The following is a 15,870-nucleotide window of genomic DNA, read 5'->3' as shown; positions in this document are numbered from 1 at the left end:
TAAAAAAAAGAAAAAGATTCTTTTTTCTTTTTGAGAAGTTTACAAAATAGAAACATTTTCCAAGGACCTCCCTAGTTTAGACAGGTACAAGAACATCTTGATGGAAATAATGTTAGAAATTAAAATAAATTATTACATAAAAATTGACGTAATTTTTACTTGAAATGAAGTAAAATAAATAATAATTAGTAATAATCAATTCACACTTTAAATAATCTAAAAAAATCTACGCTACTAAAAGATATAGTAAAAGAAGTATCAATAAACCATAAATACCGAATAAATATCATAATCAATTTGAATTAGTTCCACATACACCATCACAAACTCAATAATTTTATTTTCTAAAGACAAGGTTTGAATGAGCCAACTATGAAATTTTCTATTTTTCCATAATAAAATGACAAACTATACAAATAAATCAATAAAAAATCAAAACTGATAGTATAAAAAAGTAGCAAAACATGCACATCATCGTCTACGTGTAAGTGCGCATTTTATTTTCTAAAAAAAATATAAAAAGATTGACTAAATTGAAAAATATTTGCGGTGCTTTCCATCCTTGTTTTCCTAATAACCCAAATATTGTTTAACCCAAACCCAATTTCCCACTCTTACGGCAAAAATATACTTTCTTGGTTTCAAAAAATTAACCTAATTCAATTTAGAACGAAAATTAAGAATTTTTTTTAATATTATGATTCTAATTTGAAATTATATCAAATATTTCAAAATACTATTTAATTTTATGATATTAAATATATTATATTAAAAATTAAATCAAAGTATTACTAAAAAAGAAAAATTATTCTTTTTAAAATAAATTAAAAACGATAGAATATTTTATTTTGAAACGAAAGGAAGGGAGTATATACCATCCCGACCCACACCATGTCTCTTCTTCTTCTTCTTTGACAGGCTCGAACCAGAAATCGTAACCCTAATCGACTCTCATCCAAGCCACTACAATTCCACACGGAATTCGCACCAAGAACCTTCTCGAACCGAGCCGGGTATTACCGTTTCCTTCTTCAATCTTCATCTCATCCTTTCCCCCAAATCACAATTTCATTCCAAATCTGTATTCAATTACTTCAATTCGTACATCACTCAGGTTTTCATCAGAAAACCTCTCTCCAAGTATTGGAATTCAAAAACTTTCTTTTCCGGCGAACCTCAGCACCAAATCGTTTCGAGGTCGTTGTTCCGGTGTCGCTGAGGTATACTTGTTTATTACTGCTGGTTTTGCTTTTGCTTTTAGCAGTTCATTTGGCTCAATGTTTATCTGCTTGTTCAATGTTAGCTTTCTGTTTGTTTTTATTTCAATATGATCTGGATATATGTATGTGAAGTGGTGATATGCTACTCTGAATCAGTTTCATAATTTTGATCTTGTACAGGAAAGCATAGTTTCATTTCTGCTTGTAAATCATGCTTTACTTTGGTTTAAATGCTGTTGTTTGCCTATTTATAATTTAACATCTTATCCTTTTAGTTTCATGTCCTGTTCATTTTAGATTGATAGTCACATCCCTTCAGTTCACTATGTTTTTGATGTAGTTGTCATTTTTGTTCTTTTGGCATGGATTGGAACAATTTCATTGGCTATTTGTATTTAAGTATCTATACAGAGCCTAATTTGTCATTCTTGATCTGAGTGTTTCCTCCTCTGTTGCTCTATAATTCCTAAATTTACTAGTCCATTTTAATACCATTACGAAATGATAGCCTTCTTTTAGGCTTCATCATCACTTGATAAGTTTTCTGAGTTGGCTTGAATTCTTTCAGTTACTATCCCATTGGATTAATTGTTATTTTTAAGAATGAAATCATGGTCTTCTTCTAGCTGGGCTGCTATTTTGAGAGAGATGAATCCACTAACTATTCAACACATTACAATTTTACTCCACTTCATGTGATGTCCATTTGGAATTCAAAATGTACTGGCTTAAGCATAGTTGAAAGCATCTCTTATTTTGTAAGATATTGCAGAATTTTTTTTGTATATTATAACTCATTTGCTTGTTGTAGGAATAAAGTAGAAACATTTCTCTTCGTGGGTGCTAGACTTGGGTTTCAACTTGCTGCTGAACTGTGGATTGTAAACAGGTTTCAGGTCAACTCTAGGCTGTTGAGGTGAGTTAGATTACTTGAAACTTTTGCATACTTTTAAATTGTTTAATGTTTAGTGTAGATGTATCAACAAGAAAGTAATTTTTAGTACTGACTTGTCATTTTCTTCTCTCCAGCTATTGTGGGAGAAGACTGATTTCTCATGGAAATAACTCTTGAAGAACTTTTCAGACAACATGATTAAGCAAAAAGAACTGAAATGTTATCCAAAAAATGGTTGATCATGGCGATGTTGTGCAAAGTAGTGTTCAATTGACTGGTGATATGGTTGATGCTGTAGATAAGTCATGTCTCAGTAGGGATGGCGGAGTTTCTCGTTCTCCAAAGAGAAGTATTACTGGAGTTGAAGAACATGCAGATTTTGAGCCACATGATGGGATAGAATTTGAGTCCCATGAGGCTGCGTATGCATTTTACCAAGAGTATGCCAAGTCCATGGGATTCACAACCTCAATTAAGAACAGCCGTCGCTCCAAGAAATCAAAAGAATTTATCGATGCTAAATTTGCATGTTCTAGATATGGCACTACTCCAGAATCAGATACTGGCAGTAGTAGGCGTCCTAGTGTCAAAAAGACTGATTGCAAAGCAAGCATGCACGTTAAGAGAAAGCGTGATGGAAAATGGTATGTCCATGAGTTTATAAAAGATCATAATCATGGGCTTTTACCAGCCTTGGCTTATCATTTCCGAATCCACAGGAATGTTAAACTTGCAGAGAAAAATAACATTGATATTCTTAATGCTGTAAGTGAACGAACAAGAAAGATGTATGTTGAGATGTCTAGACAATGTGGTGGAAGTCAAGAAGTTGGCTTGCTGACTAATGATTTAAATTACCAGTTTGACAAAGGTCGGTGCTTGTCATTAGAAGAGGGAGATGCTCATATTATGCTCGAGTATTTTATGCATGTCCAGAAAGAAAATCCATGTTTCTTTTATGCAACTGATCTCAATGAAGATCAACGCTTAAGGAACTTATTCTGGATTGATGCCAAAAGTAGGAAAGACTATGTAAGCTTTAATGATGTGGTTTTCTTTGACACCAGCTATATGAAAAGCAATGAGAAGATGCCGTTTGCTCTTTTGATTGGGGTAAACCATCATTGTCAACCGATGTTGCTTGGATGTGCACTTATAGCAGATGAGACCAAACCAACATTTGTGTGGTTAATGAAGACGTGGCTTAGAGCAGTGGGTGGGAAGGCTCCAAAAGTAATAATCGCTGATCAAGATAAGTCACTCAAATCCGCTCTTGAAGAAGTTTTCCCATGTTCAAGTCACTGCTTTGCGCTTTGGCATGTGCTTGAAAGAATCCCGGAAACACTTGCTCATGTAGTAAAGCAGCATGAGAATTTCATGCAAAAATTCAGCAAGTGTATATTTAAGTCGTTAACAGATGAACAATTTGATTTAAGATGGTGGAAGATGGTTAGCAGATTTGAACTGCAAGAGAATGAATGGATTCATACACTGTATGAGGACCGCAAAAAGTGGATTCCAGCTTACATGAGAGGCAGTTTTATGGCTGGAATGTCAACAGCTCAAAGGTCGGAGAGTATAAGCTCCTTCTTTGACAAGTACATTCATAAGAAAATCAGTCTCAAAGAGTTTATGAGACAATATGGAATGATTCTGCAAAATCGATATGAAGAGGAAGCAATAGCAGACTTTGATACATTGCACAAACTACCAGCTTTGAAGTCACCTTCCCCTTGGGAAAAGCAGATGTCTACAATTTATACACATACAATCTTTAAGAAATTTCAAGTTGAAGTATTGGGTGTAGTTGGGTGTCATCCAAAGAAGGAAGCTGTAAATGGGGAAAATGTAACTTTTAGAGTTGATGACTGCGAGAAAGATGAAAATTTTATGGTCACGTGGAATGAGGCAAGATCAGATGTTTCTTGTTCGTGCCTTCTATTTGAATACAATGGTTTCCTCTGTAGGCATGCAATGATTGTTCTTCAGATGTGTGGTCTTTCAATCATCCCATCCCAATATATTTTGAAGAGGTGGACCAAAGATGCAAAGAATATACAGTTAATATCTGAGGGGACTGAAAGAATTCGAAACAGAGTACAAAGATACAATGATCTATGTAGAAGGGCAATTGAACTGGGTGTGGAGGGTTCTTTATCTGAGGAGAGTTACGGCGTTGCCTTCCGTGCCCTAGATGAAGCTCTAAAGAACTGTGTGAATGTTAACAATAGAAGTTCTGCATTAACAGAATGTAGCAGCAGTGCAGTTGGACTTCGTGATCTTGAAGAAGATACTCAAGGGATTCATGCAATTAAAACAAGTAGGAAGAAAAATACAAACAAGAAGCGGAAGGTTAGTTTTAGGATCATTGATTGTTTTTAGCATAACTTGTTATAATAATTTGGCTCCTTTGATGTGACCATTAACATAATGGTATCTCAGATGCACTCTGAACCAGAAGCTGCAATTGTTGAAGCAAAAGACAGCTTACAACAAATGGTTTGTTTCTTAGCACTGTATTAATTATTTTGTTGCCTATAGCCAAGTCCATAAGAAATGCTTTCAGTATATGATAAATCCTTTCTACAAGCAGTCGTAGTTTTAAACCTTTTAGAAATGTTGGGACTTGCGACGTGTCCTTTTTGTCCCTAGTGACTATATATTTGCTGGTGTGAGACTTTAGTGATATGTTAATTTTATTACTTTGCTGGTTATAGGATAGTCTTACTGTGGGTGGAATGACGTTGAATGGCTATTATGGTACACATCAGAATGTGCAGGGACTGGTAGGTTACAATATTTCAATCACATTTCTGATTATTGCTAAATCTCAAAAAAAGAGAATTAGTCTGTACAAAGAATTTTGTGATTTTCTATTGTTATGATCTCTAATTAGTGTTCACTGGTAGATACAGTTAAATTTGATGGAACCTCCCCATGATGGCTATTATGTTAACCAACAGAATATGCAAGGACTGGTATGTGATATTGGTCTATTTAAGTTAGATTTTCTTTACAGGTTAGATTAAGATCCATGTGAACGAAATTTCTTCTAATCATGCTACAGGGACAACTCAATACAATTGCACCTGGCCATGATGGTTTTTTTGGGTCTCAACAAAGCATTCCAGGACTAGTATGTATGCCATTATTGGATAGAAATTATGATTGAGAGCATGAATTTTTTAAAATGATTCTTTCATTTATTTAGGGGCATTTGGATTTTAGGCAGCCGAGTTTCACATATGGTTTGCAGGTTTGTCCATTGTCTTCCAGTTTTGCACTTAGTAATTTACTGGATACGAATAACATCCAGCATCTTATGTCACTTCAGGATGAGCCTAGTCTAAGAGCTGCTCAGCTGCATGGAAACAATGCTAGATGATTGCTTATCAATTTTCTGTTTATGGATATCCAAGTGTTTCCTGCTTCTAAATTAGGTAATACTACATAAATTTCCTTTCACTACAGCTTTTAAATTTCAGAACTGCGTAGGGTGCTTGGTCTCTCTTTTTTTTTTTTTTGGGTCTTGTGCTTTCCAGTTTGATGTCTCCGACAGCGTAATACTGTTATTAGTGTACGGACAATTAAGTTGCTGCCTTGCTGGTAGTTTGATTGAGTGATCAATATTCTTTTTTTGTTTACTCTCACTTTTATTATGATGGTAGTCAACCTGTGGGTACCTTGATCAATCTACAAAGTGCCTGCTCTAGCATAGGTACCAGGTTAACTCAATTCACCAAGACTTCAAGAAAAGAGGAGATCACTTGGCAGTTTCTTGCTTCCCTAATCATGATCTATTGAAATTCTTACTCGAGAAGAATACTGTCAAACAACCCATTCCCTCGTTAGAAGAAGCTAACTGTGCCATGAGGAACTTAGCCTAAGAATTAGCTGGTGGATGTAGTTGCTTCTTCAGTGTTCCAGACGTATAAAAACCTTCTATATATTAAAATCGCAGTTTGAAATTCGAGTAGTTGCCTATATTGAAAAAGGTAAGAACAAAATAAAAGAGAGATAGGGTCACTTCACTTGCTTAGGAAATCTGATAATCTTGCCAATTTGTCTGGATCTCAAAATTTGCAGACAATTACAAGAGATGGTGATGCACTCTTAATTAATCGAGTAATGAAGAACTAGGATATCGGATTTTTTAACTTTAAAATCGTAGAAATCTAAATATGTTGTAGACGTTTTCGACAACTCCTTGTTTCTTTGTTAATAATGTGCTCTCAAAAAAGGAAAGGAGGAGAAAACCATTGAAATATAAATAAGAGACTGATTCGTTCAGATTCACAGATCACACTATTGTTTTTGTCAAGGTGCTCTAATGCAATACACCGATTAAGGCATGCCAAACAGATCTTTTCCCAAGTTTATAATGGATTCTATTCCACTTTAACTCGATTCTTTCGTTGTGTTGCTATATCTTTAGTGTATATCCTGAAGTGGTGTCTTTGTAATTTGTTGATTTCAGGGTTTTGTTGCTGCAGTAAGTCATGAACTCATTTGTTCTAGCTATTTATGATGCAACAATATGCATCTCCAAAAGTTCACCTGCACCTACAGTGCTGAAACTCTTCAAGGGGCAGGCTTCTGTGGTAAATAAACTATCTATTAAGTTGGAACTCTGTTTCTCTTTTTCCTTCTCTGCTGATGGATATTTACAGAAAAAGACTCCTGTTCCAATTTGCTTGGTACATGTGATTTGGCAGAAAGGTTAAACTTGCCACAACGGTGTGATTGTAAGACTTGAAACTTGTGGTTTTAAACATGCCATAACATTTGTGTGGTTGTGAAAGCTTCTTGTTAAGGGTAAAAGGGAGTTTAAAGTTAATTGTTTCCGGACATATAAATTTGCATTTCTTTTTAGATTGGGATTACTAATGAGATAGTAGTGCCAAACAGGTTGGGAAGGAGGGAGTAGATTTGATTATTATTTTTAGTGGTGACTCTAATTTGATCCTTATTGACATAATTGCATCCTGTCACTGTGACTCAACAGCTGTTTTTGTATGATGGGCCAGAGCCAAATCTAATAGGATTCTTAAGCTTGTTTGAGACTTTTAAGATAGGCTTCAGTACATGTACTTGAAGTGGAAGTCCTAGAGGAATCTTAATAGGGACAGTGAAGTGGATCTCTTGTGGATGAGAGTGGAAGTTCAAGTTAAAGGCCGGTGCATTTTGAAAGAACTTCTTGCTTATGCTTGCTACAACTGATGTGCGATGTGGGAGGCTAATGGATGCCAATGGAAAAAGAGGAGTTCGGCATATCCTATTCATAGATGTTAATGAAGCCACAACATTAAGCCTGTTATCTTTGTGGTGCCTTGTAGTACTTAAAATGTGTTGAGATAGTGGCTTATTTTCTTCTAGTGTTTAATTGATTTTTTTTTCTTTTGTGTATCTCAAGCGACATGAGGTGAAGGATCAGCCTGAAAATGATTATGCCATAGCCCAATGGTGTAGAGATATCTTTCTGGCTAAGGTTTGTCCTTGTTATGTATCCTTGCCGAACTCTATCGATAAAAAATTATCCTTAACGAAATATTTTTTTGTGGAATGACCTGTTGTGTTTATTTGTGATGTCTAAAAAGCACTTTTGGTGTTGTCTATTGACCTGCTTTCCTCCAGTAAGTTATTGGACAAACATATTGCCGAAGACACTTTTGGAGAAGAAAAGTTGCAAGACAATGCCACCCAATCAAATCCCTTGTGGTAAGTTACTTTCTGATTATGCTGAGGATATTTCAAATCCTTTCTTATATCAAACTATCTGTTGTCTCTCCTTAATAACAGGTAGTGGCATCTTGGGCATATGCATTCTTATCTAGAACCATAAAAATCTTACAAGCAACTGCCTTGTTGTCGTCATGGAAGGGTGTTGCAATATCAGGTTTCTCTCATGGCTGTTACAGTTGTCATGCAATTATTGATTAATTTCTCAAAGTCAGAACGCTCTACAGCCGCCCAAGGTTGCATCAGTAAAGGAAAAGAATGTGAATCAGGCATTAGAGGAAATGGGGAGCAGGGCAGGACAAAACACACTAATTATGATTTTCATCTGATATGGTAAAGGAACCCTAAGGTTTTAGCTTGTTCACGAGAATTACAAAGATGTTTGTAATATGTAGTAAGCTGCGTTTCTATTTTAGACCCATAACTATTTGGCCAAAGTGAACTAATTTGTGTCCATTTTTGTTTCTGAATGTGAATCAGGCATTAGAAGAAATGGGGAGCAGGGCAGGACAAAACACACTAATTATGATTTTCATCTGATATGGTAAAGGAACCCTAAGGTTTTAGCTTGTTCACGAGAATTACAAAGATGTTTGTAATATGTAGTAAGCTGCGTTTCTATTTTAGACCCATAACTATTTGGCCAAAGTGAACTAATTTGTGTCCATTTTTGTTTCTAAAGATGCAGATTCCATGTTTGGTCTAATTCATCAATTGTTACAGTTGTCTATGATGTTGTTTAACTGCATCTTTGTGTTGATGTCCTTGGGAAACTGAAATGACTTGGAATAAGAGCAGTAACAAATCATAAGTAGATGTTTGAAAGATTGACATGAGGAGTCAGCAATTGATTGACATGAGGAGACAATTGAGTCTTGAATAAGAGTGTTTGTTTATTAAAATTGTCCACACAATCATGTCGATACACCAGACTGTGTCAACTTCCCCTTGATAATTTCAATTGTTGGCTTAGTTATTTAGGTTCTTATTGGAAGGACTTGTTGTTTGATCTATTTGAGAGATCTAGATCCTTTCTAATCTAGCTTAGCTTTCAATATCTACCTTTATCTTTCTTCAATCTATTACACCCTTACCTTCTATCATGGAGAGAGTTGCAAGCAAACAGGGTATCAAAATTTATTAAGTTAATTACATTGAACACCACTATAATAACTTTGTTACCGGATACACACCATATATCACATGATCGAATATAAGAGCTCTTATCAAGGAGAGGATTCACGGTGTGCATTATTTGCGGATGATACAGTTTTTTGGTTGATGAAACTTGGGGTTTGAGGTCGGAAAAGTATATGCTAGACTCTAAAGTGTTTAGATAGAGCAAGTCCAAGATTAAAGGAGAGAGGCCTAACATACTCCTCAATTTTGCCATTTAAAATTGATGTGCCTTTGTAAGAAAGTGATTCATATATATCTATATTGTTGTGCAACTTGTTTTACCCTTACCGCTACAATAGGAGCTTACATATATTCTTTATTTAACGAAAGTGAAAAAAATGAGTTTTTAATTTATTTATTTCTACTTTAAATTTTAGAAAAACTCATATAGGGGTATATATGATCATTCTAACAAATTTTAAGATATATTTTAATTTTTTTTTCTTAGAAAAATTGTTCCGGACTTCTTTGATTATTATTATTCAAGTTCCTTTTTTTTTATTGGCCAAATACATACGCAGGTCCCTAAAATTGTTCACGCTTTTCCCCCAGGTACCTCAACTAACCAAGACTCCTATTAAATCCTTTAACCCCCTATAATTTGATCCTTTTAAATATTCTTGGCTGATGTGGAGCCAAATTTCAATAAATTATTTTTGTTAATTAGGCGCGTGAGATGAACCTTCCCCACGTGGAAATTTTGACCAATACACTCCAACCCAATTACACGTCAGTGCCATATATTAAGTCATCAAACCTAAAAATCAATTTTCCCCCAAATAACTTCTAATTCGTTTATAAACGAGAAAACCCTAAGAATCTCTCCCTTTCAATGACTTTTACAGCTGAAATTCTTAGATTCTAAAGTGATTTCGAGTGTTATGTTGAAGATATCATCGAAGATTGCAGAAGATTTTGGAGTTGACGAGTGTGAGGTAAGTGACGAGCATGTTGTAGTGGTTGTGTGTTTTTAATATATGTGTTTAGCCTGTGTTTTTTTATTGATATATACTGGGTTTTAGTATCAATGTGGTGGTTGTTGTTAATATTTGGATAAAGTTAGAATTTTTGGTTTTTATTGTTCATAACGTGTCAGAAAAATTTGGGGCCTTGTTTCAGGGAATCTTATGGACGCCATTATTATAACTCATTTTCATCATGTTGGTAAGTTTATTCAGGACAAAACTGGAATTACTTATAGAGGGGAAGCCGAGGTGGAATATGTTAGTATCGACAAGGACCACTTCTCAATAATCGAGTTACTTTTTTACACTAAACAATTGGGGTATATTACTGTTGGTGGGTTGTGTTAAAGACCCCACAAAAAATGGCTTTATTGAGGTGGACACTGATTTCACTTTAGTAAATCTCATCAAAGACCTAAAAGGTGGTGACTTTTTAGACATTTATGTAAAACATGTGGTGGATGATGTAGAAGTGGTCACAACGGGTTTGCTTTGTGGGTCTGCGTTGAAGAAGACTTAGAAGATATAAATGTGACTGCAAGTGAAGGGTTGAATCATGAGGCTGAATCTGAAAATGTTAATGTGGAAGTTGAGCCAGGAGATATATCAGATCTAGATGTGGAATGGACTGAATCAAATGAAGAAAGTAGTGATGACTCTCAAAAGGATGCTATTCCTGATGTGGATGACTCTGATGTTGAAGAATTAAGATGAAAGGAGAAACAAAGTGAAAAAGAAAAAATCTACTCAAACTGAGGAAATAAAGCTTGGAACAGCTGGTGTTGATAGAGGCTTTGAAAACATAGGAAGGAATAAGGCTGCTAGATACACTGGAAGACTAGGGGGTGATGAGCAATATATAGATAACTCAGAATTGGACAGTGAAGACAGTAGGGATGAATTGGATTCAGAATTTGTGAAGGGTGTTGATTTACCAAGAAGAAGGTAAAAAGGTAAGATTTGATCCTAATTGTGTTGTAGCAATTTTTGAGCTTGGTATGATATTTGAAAGTGCTGAACAATTTAGAAAAGCTATTGCAGACTATTCTTGTCAATATAAAACTAGGTTAAAATTGAAGCTTAATGACAAAAAAAGAGTTAGAGTATCAAGTTAGCAACCTGATCAACCAAGGGCTGTGGAAGCTTAAATATCAACAGGAAGACAAAAAAGGACCAAGACTATAGGATTTGGCATCTATACAAAATGCAAGTGGTAGTCAAACCTTTAATGTAAGTGTATACATAATTTTGTTCATTTCTTACTCTACTATATAAAGTCTCATTTTAAGATATTTCTATGCAGCCTGGTATTCAGGAGAAAAAAGTTATCAATTCGAGAGTTTAGAAGGATGCATCTCCAACAAATATTGAAATTGGTTATAAGCCTCGAGGACTCAAGTGGAATGGTGGAGATGCTGTCACTGGTTCACAGTTGCAACGTATCACTCAGTCAAGGAAAACAAGCATGGAACACCTAGTGCACCAAGGAATGCCTAATTTATGTAGAAAAGTCACTTTTTGGTTGTGTAATTAGCAGCAGAAATTTGTATTGACTGCTTTGAAACTTGGAGCTCACAAGAGCAAATTAATGGCATGAATGATCAATTTTTACTGCTTTTGAGGCACAAATTATCTTCATTCCTTCAATTAAATCATTACAATAAAAACACAAGGTATTTACAATAAAAAAAATTGATCAAAATTGCCCATAAAGAACACTAGAATCTACCATACATACTTTATGAAGGAATCTAATAGAAGACAAATGAATAAACTAAGATTATTTTGTTACACAAATCCAAGTAGCCAATATCACCCCTACGATGATGCATATCATCCATACTTTTCCTGATCGATTCCTCTCCAATTTATATGTTTTGACTCTTTTCAACAAATCTCATATCACCCTCCTAGCTTGAGCAGGCATTTCATCATCATACCATCGAAAATATCCACATCCACCTTGTGCCTACAAAATTAAAGAAAAAATTGAAATATAAATAAAGTGATTCTTTACTATATTGGACAAAAAAAAAATTTGATTTACCTTTGAAGTTTTGCAACAAAGGAACCTACGTCCAGGATTGGATTGAGTCCATGAGGTCTTCATTTCCACAACGTTCCCACATTGACATAGTACCTTCGCAGTTGAAGAAGAAGAAATTGATGAAGAAGATAAATTCGACATTGAAACTTGATGATTAAGAAGAAATCAATGAAAAAGAGACATAATATAATGAGCTAAAGAGGAGAAATAATGATGAAGAGAAACAAAATAGGAGAAATAAGGGAACAATGGGAGAAATTAGGGTTAAAAGAGGAAGAAGATCGTTGGTGGGTGGTTCAAGATCCACATCAGCGCTTTTAAAGCGTCTGCACGCGCTTAAAAGACGTGAGATCACGTTTGGCTCCACATCAGCCAAGAATATTTAAAAGGATTAAATTATAGGGGGTTAAATGATTTAATAGGAATCTTGGTTAGTTGAGGTACCTGGGGGAAAAGCGCGAACAACTTTAGGGACCTGCATATGTATTTGACCTTTTTTATTTCATTCTTTAGTGTAAAGAAAAAATTCAAAACTATTTTTTGCGGGTATTTGTAATTTAGTTTTTGTACTTGTAAAACAAATAAAAATGAAACATAAACGAATTTGATCATTAAAATAATAATTTTATATAGGCCGTTGGAACAAAAAAGTCAAAAAAAAAAATATATCTGTGTGAGGAGGATCAAATATACCCAAAATTATTAATCGTTGGAACAAAAAAGTCAAAAAATATATATCTGTGTGAGGAGGATCAAATATACCCCATATGGATTATATTTTTTTCAAAAAATAATTAAACGTTTAAATTAAAATTAATTTTTTCACTTTCATTAGAGGAAAATGGTATATGTGAGTCATTTGTATAACTGTAGAGGTATATATGAGCTACTCTAATGATGAAAGTATATTAGCTCTAAAGGACAAAATTAAAGGGTATATCAAACCCTTTTCCAAGATTAAATACATGGAGAGCAAGTTCAACATGTAACACGTGTGACTATTGTAAAAGTGAGGTTTGATACACATGTTGTGTAAAAGAAAGTAAGTCTCAAATATCTTGGATCTATTATCTAGATAAATAAGAAGATTGACTACGATATCACTCACCTTATTAGTACATGGTGGATGAAATGGAGTGCGCACATTGAGTCTTATGTGATAAAAAGATGCTATCAAAACATAAAGATAAATTCTACAAAGTCAAAGTTACTTTATTACCGGTCGGTTCATCCTAAAAAGTTACTCTTGCTCAAGAAATTGTTCGTGAAATGTCTAAATCTAATGTTGATTGTAATATTGTTATCAAATTAGACGTGGCTAAAACTTATAATAGAATGGGTTTAAATTTTCTTATAGAAGTTGAAAAAAAGATTTGGTTTATCAGAAAAATTTATCATTCTTATATGAAATCTTATTTCTAATGATTGGTACTTTATTTTTGATTAATGACACTAGATATGACAAAATCTTCTCGTCCAAGGGTCTCAAACATAGTAACCCTCTATGCCAGCCTATTTTCATTTTGGGTGCATAAGTTTTTTCTAGATCTCTGAATAGAATCAATCACCTTGCTTGCTTATGCTATGCAAATTATGTTGGATACATGGTGTAGCATCTAGCTGAATTCTATGCTAAATATTTTAATTATTCATCATAAGTTTATCAGCTTGGACCAGGTGAGGTCCTACTTGATTAGGTGTGTTAAGGTTCAGTTCCAAGTGTAGGATGTGTATTGAATGTGTTTTAGTGTTATAAGGGACCTCTAGCAGTAAGTCGAGTTCATATTTTTCCTACCGTATAAGTTTTTTTTCATGAGTTCATGCAAAGGTCAACTTTAAACAACTATATTTCTCAGAATATTAAGAGTTAGGTTGTCCATGACGTATCAAGCTAAAGATATGTAAGAGTTAGGTTGTCCATGACGTATCAAACCAGATGACCCTCGTGGAATGTTACGACAACTTTTTAGTCAGGATTATTTCTGTCCTTCCCCACCTTTTAACTCCTAAAGCACGATGTGTTGACCTATCTTAAGTAAAATTGAGGTGAAACCAGTTGACAAAAAAGTCTCGCCTTAGGAATAATATTTATAATTATCAGATAATAAGCTAGGGTTCTTTATTCTCAAGCATATACCAACGTTTTCCATTTCAAGTATGTGAGATTTCATTAATGAGTATCGTTTCACTTATCAAGTCTCAAAGTGAAATCGGTTCTCCTGCATTTCGCTCATATGAAAATTTAAAATTTTATGAAAAATATGAATTTCAGTACCTTGTCAATAATAGTCTATAAAGACATGTTTTTACCATGATTCAACACATTTTCTTAAAATACACTGAACCCTGAGAATACAAATACTTGATGCCTCTAAATTGTGTTGTTTTAAATTGCATGTTTTCTTAAGAATACAAAAATTTCTTGGGAAGTAGGAGAACAAATAAAGTAGTTTTGATGATTGATAAAGTGAAAGCATGGTGTCATATGTGTACAATTATGAGAGATTGCGGCAAAGAAGAAAAAGTGCATAATTGTAAAGAAGGAAAAGAAGGAAACAAATATGGAAATAAATAAAGAAGGAAAGAAATAAAAAGTAGCAATTCAAGTCAAAGAAGGAAAGAAATAAAGAAGTTACAATTCAAGTCAAATAAGAAAAGAAGTAAATATAGACAAGTTCAATAAGGAAAATGATTTGTTTTTTCTTTCCTTGTAGAAGTTGAAGACAAATCAAATCTATAAAAGGATCAAGAAGTTGAAGGAAAAAAATGTCTTTGCAATCACAAAAATCGAGAGAATTTTTCCAGCAAAGCCAGAACGATAGGTATTGCATATTCACGAAATATATCATCTTGAGAGCAATATTTACTGGAGAAAAAAGGCAGGGTTAACCTTCATCACAACAACATAAGGACCAGGTTCACGAAATCTGTTCCACTCAGAACTATTGGATATTGAAGTTTGATCAAGTAAAGTCTAGGGTTATTAGTCTTTGTTGATTTGTTCTAGGTTTATTATTGAGTTGTAATAATTCCTACATTTATAACAAGAAGTGTGTTTGACTTCTTGTGAGTTGAGTCTTGAGAGAATTGTAACAAGAAGTGGGTTTGACTTCTTGGGAGAGAGGTTGTGAGAATTGTAAACAAGAAGTGGGTTTGACTTCTTGGGTGGTTAGAGTTAAAAAGAGTTGAGAGCTTTTGTAAACAAGAAGTGAGTTTGACTTCTTGTTGAGTGGAGAGTTTTCAATTATAGTTAATCGAAAAGGTAGAAGTTTAGAGTTATATTCATTGATTAACTGAGTTGTAAATCTTGAAATAATATAAAACTTCAGTGTGGTTTTTACCTTCCTTGAGTTAGGAAGGTTTCCACGATAAATCTTTGTTTTATAGATTCATTGATTAACTGAGTTGTAAATCTTGAATAATATAAAACTCCGGTATGGTTTTTCCCTTCCTTATCCTAATTGGTGAGCTTATGCCGGCCATAGTCCCTTCCCTGCTCTTAGTTTGCTTTAAAGGCACCATTTTCGAGTTAGGAAGGTTTCGACGATAAATCTTTGTTTTATTGTGTTACGATAAAATTACAAGAACCTGGTTCTTGTTTTAGGGGTAAGGTTTCTTCAATTGGTATCAGAGTAGGTCTTTTCATTAAAAGACTAACATCTTGAAAAGGATCAATGACTTCATCACCTACACCATAAGAAGGAGCTTCTCAAACTCGACCACCACTGTTTAATTGAAAGTATTATGGATGGTGGAAGAATCACATGATGGATCATTTACTAGGAGAAAATCCAGACCTATGGGAATTCATGTTGGACGGTCCAA

The 15,870-nt window shown here is 34.3% G+C and overlaps 1 protein-coding gene and 1 long non-coding RNA gene across 8 annotated transcripts; both read left to right on the top strand.

The window, feature by feature from the left end:
* The first annotated feature begins 832 nt into the window (after positions 1-832).
* Positions 833-8,584, top strand: LOC101258392 (protein FAR-RED IMPAIRED RESPONSE 1). 7 transcript variants are annotated; one of them, XM_069287921.1, is made up of 16 exons: positions 841-1,220; positions 2,032-2,136; positions 2,250-4,467; positions 4,558-4,614; positions 4,833-4,901; positions 5,031-5,093; positions 5,183-5,251; positions 5,327-5,371; positions 5,450-5,555; positions 6,593-6,716; positions 7,529-7,603; positions 7,750-7,833; positions 7,915-8,011; positions 8,082-8,187; positions 8,335-8,398; positions 8,537-8,584. In XM_069287921.1, exons 3-9 carry the CDS (start codon positions 2,347-2,349, stop codon positions 5,498-5,500), a joined length of 2,475 nt encoding a protein of 824 aa, XP_069144022.1. In that variant the 5' UTR covers positions 841-1,220; positions 2,032-2,136; positions 2,250-2,346; the 3' UTR covers positions 5,501-5,555; positions 6,593-6,716; positions 7,529-7,603; positions 7,750-7,833; positions 7,915-8,011; positions 8,082-8,187; positions 8,335-8,398; positions 8,537-8,584. The 7 variants fall into 7 exon arrangements, with proteins under 7 accessions (XP_069144021.1, XP_069144022.1, XP_069144020.1 ...); XM_069287919.1 differs by having other exon boundaries at positions 5,025-5,093; XM_069287920.1 differs by having other exon boundaries at positions 833-1,220; positions 8,335-8,560.
* A 1,568-nt stretch (positions 8,585-10,152) lies between these two features.
* On the top strand, positions 10,153-11,627 carry LOC138337681 (uncharacterized). Its single transcript, XR_011211082.1, has 3 exons — positions 10,153-10,951; positions 11,040-11,228; positions 11,302-11,627. It is a non-coding gene; the product is annotated as an uncharacterized lncRNA (long non-coding RNA).
* The last annotated feature ends 4,243 nt before the right edge of the window (positions 11,628-15,870 follow it).

The sequence above is a fragment of the Solanum lycopersicum genome, chromosome 8, assembly GCF_036512215.1.
Source record: "Solanum lycopersicum chromosome 8, SLM_r2.1".
In the NCBI taxonomy this organism is placed as follows: domain Eukaryota; kingdom Viridiplantae; phylum Streptophyta; class Magnoliopsida; order Solanales; family Solanaceae; genus Solanum; species Solanum lycopersicum.
The sequence above is the reverse complement of the archived record's forward strand: the minus strand, read 5'-3'. Positions and strand labels throughout refer to the sequence as shown.

What these genes read in the sequence shown, in the direction of transcription:
- LOC101258392 (XM_069287919.1), top strand. Translation starts at nt 2,347, where the DNA reads ATGGTTGATCATGGCGATGTTGTGCAAAGTAGTGTTCAATTGACTGGT. An exon ending in AAGACAGCTTACAACAAATG is followed by an intron (nt 4,615 to 4,832) that starts GTTTGTTTCTTA and finishes TGCTGGTTATAG; the next exon opens with GATAGTCTTACTGTGGGTGG. An exon ending in GTTTCACATATGGTTTGCAG is followed by an intron (nt 5,372 to 5,449) that starts GTTTGTCCATTG and finishes ATGTCACTTCAG; the next exon opens with GATGAGCCTAGTCTAAGAGC.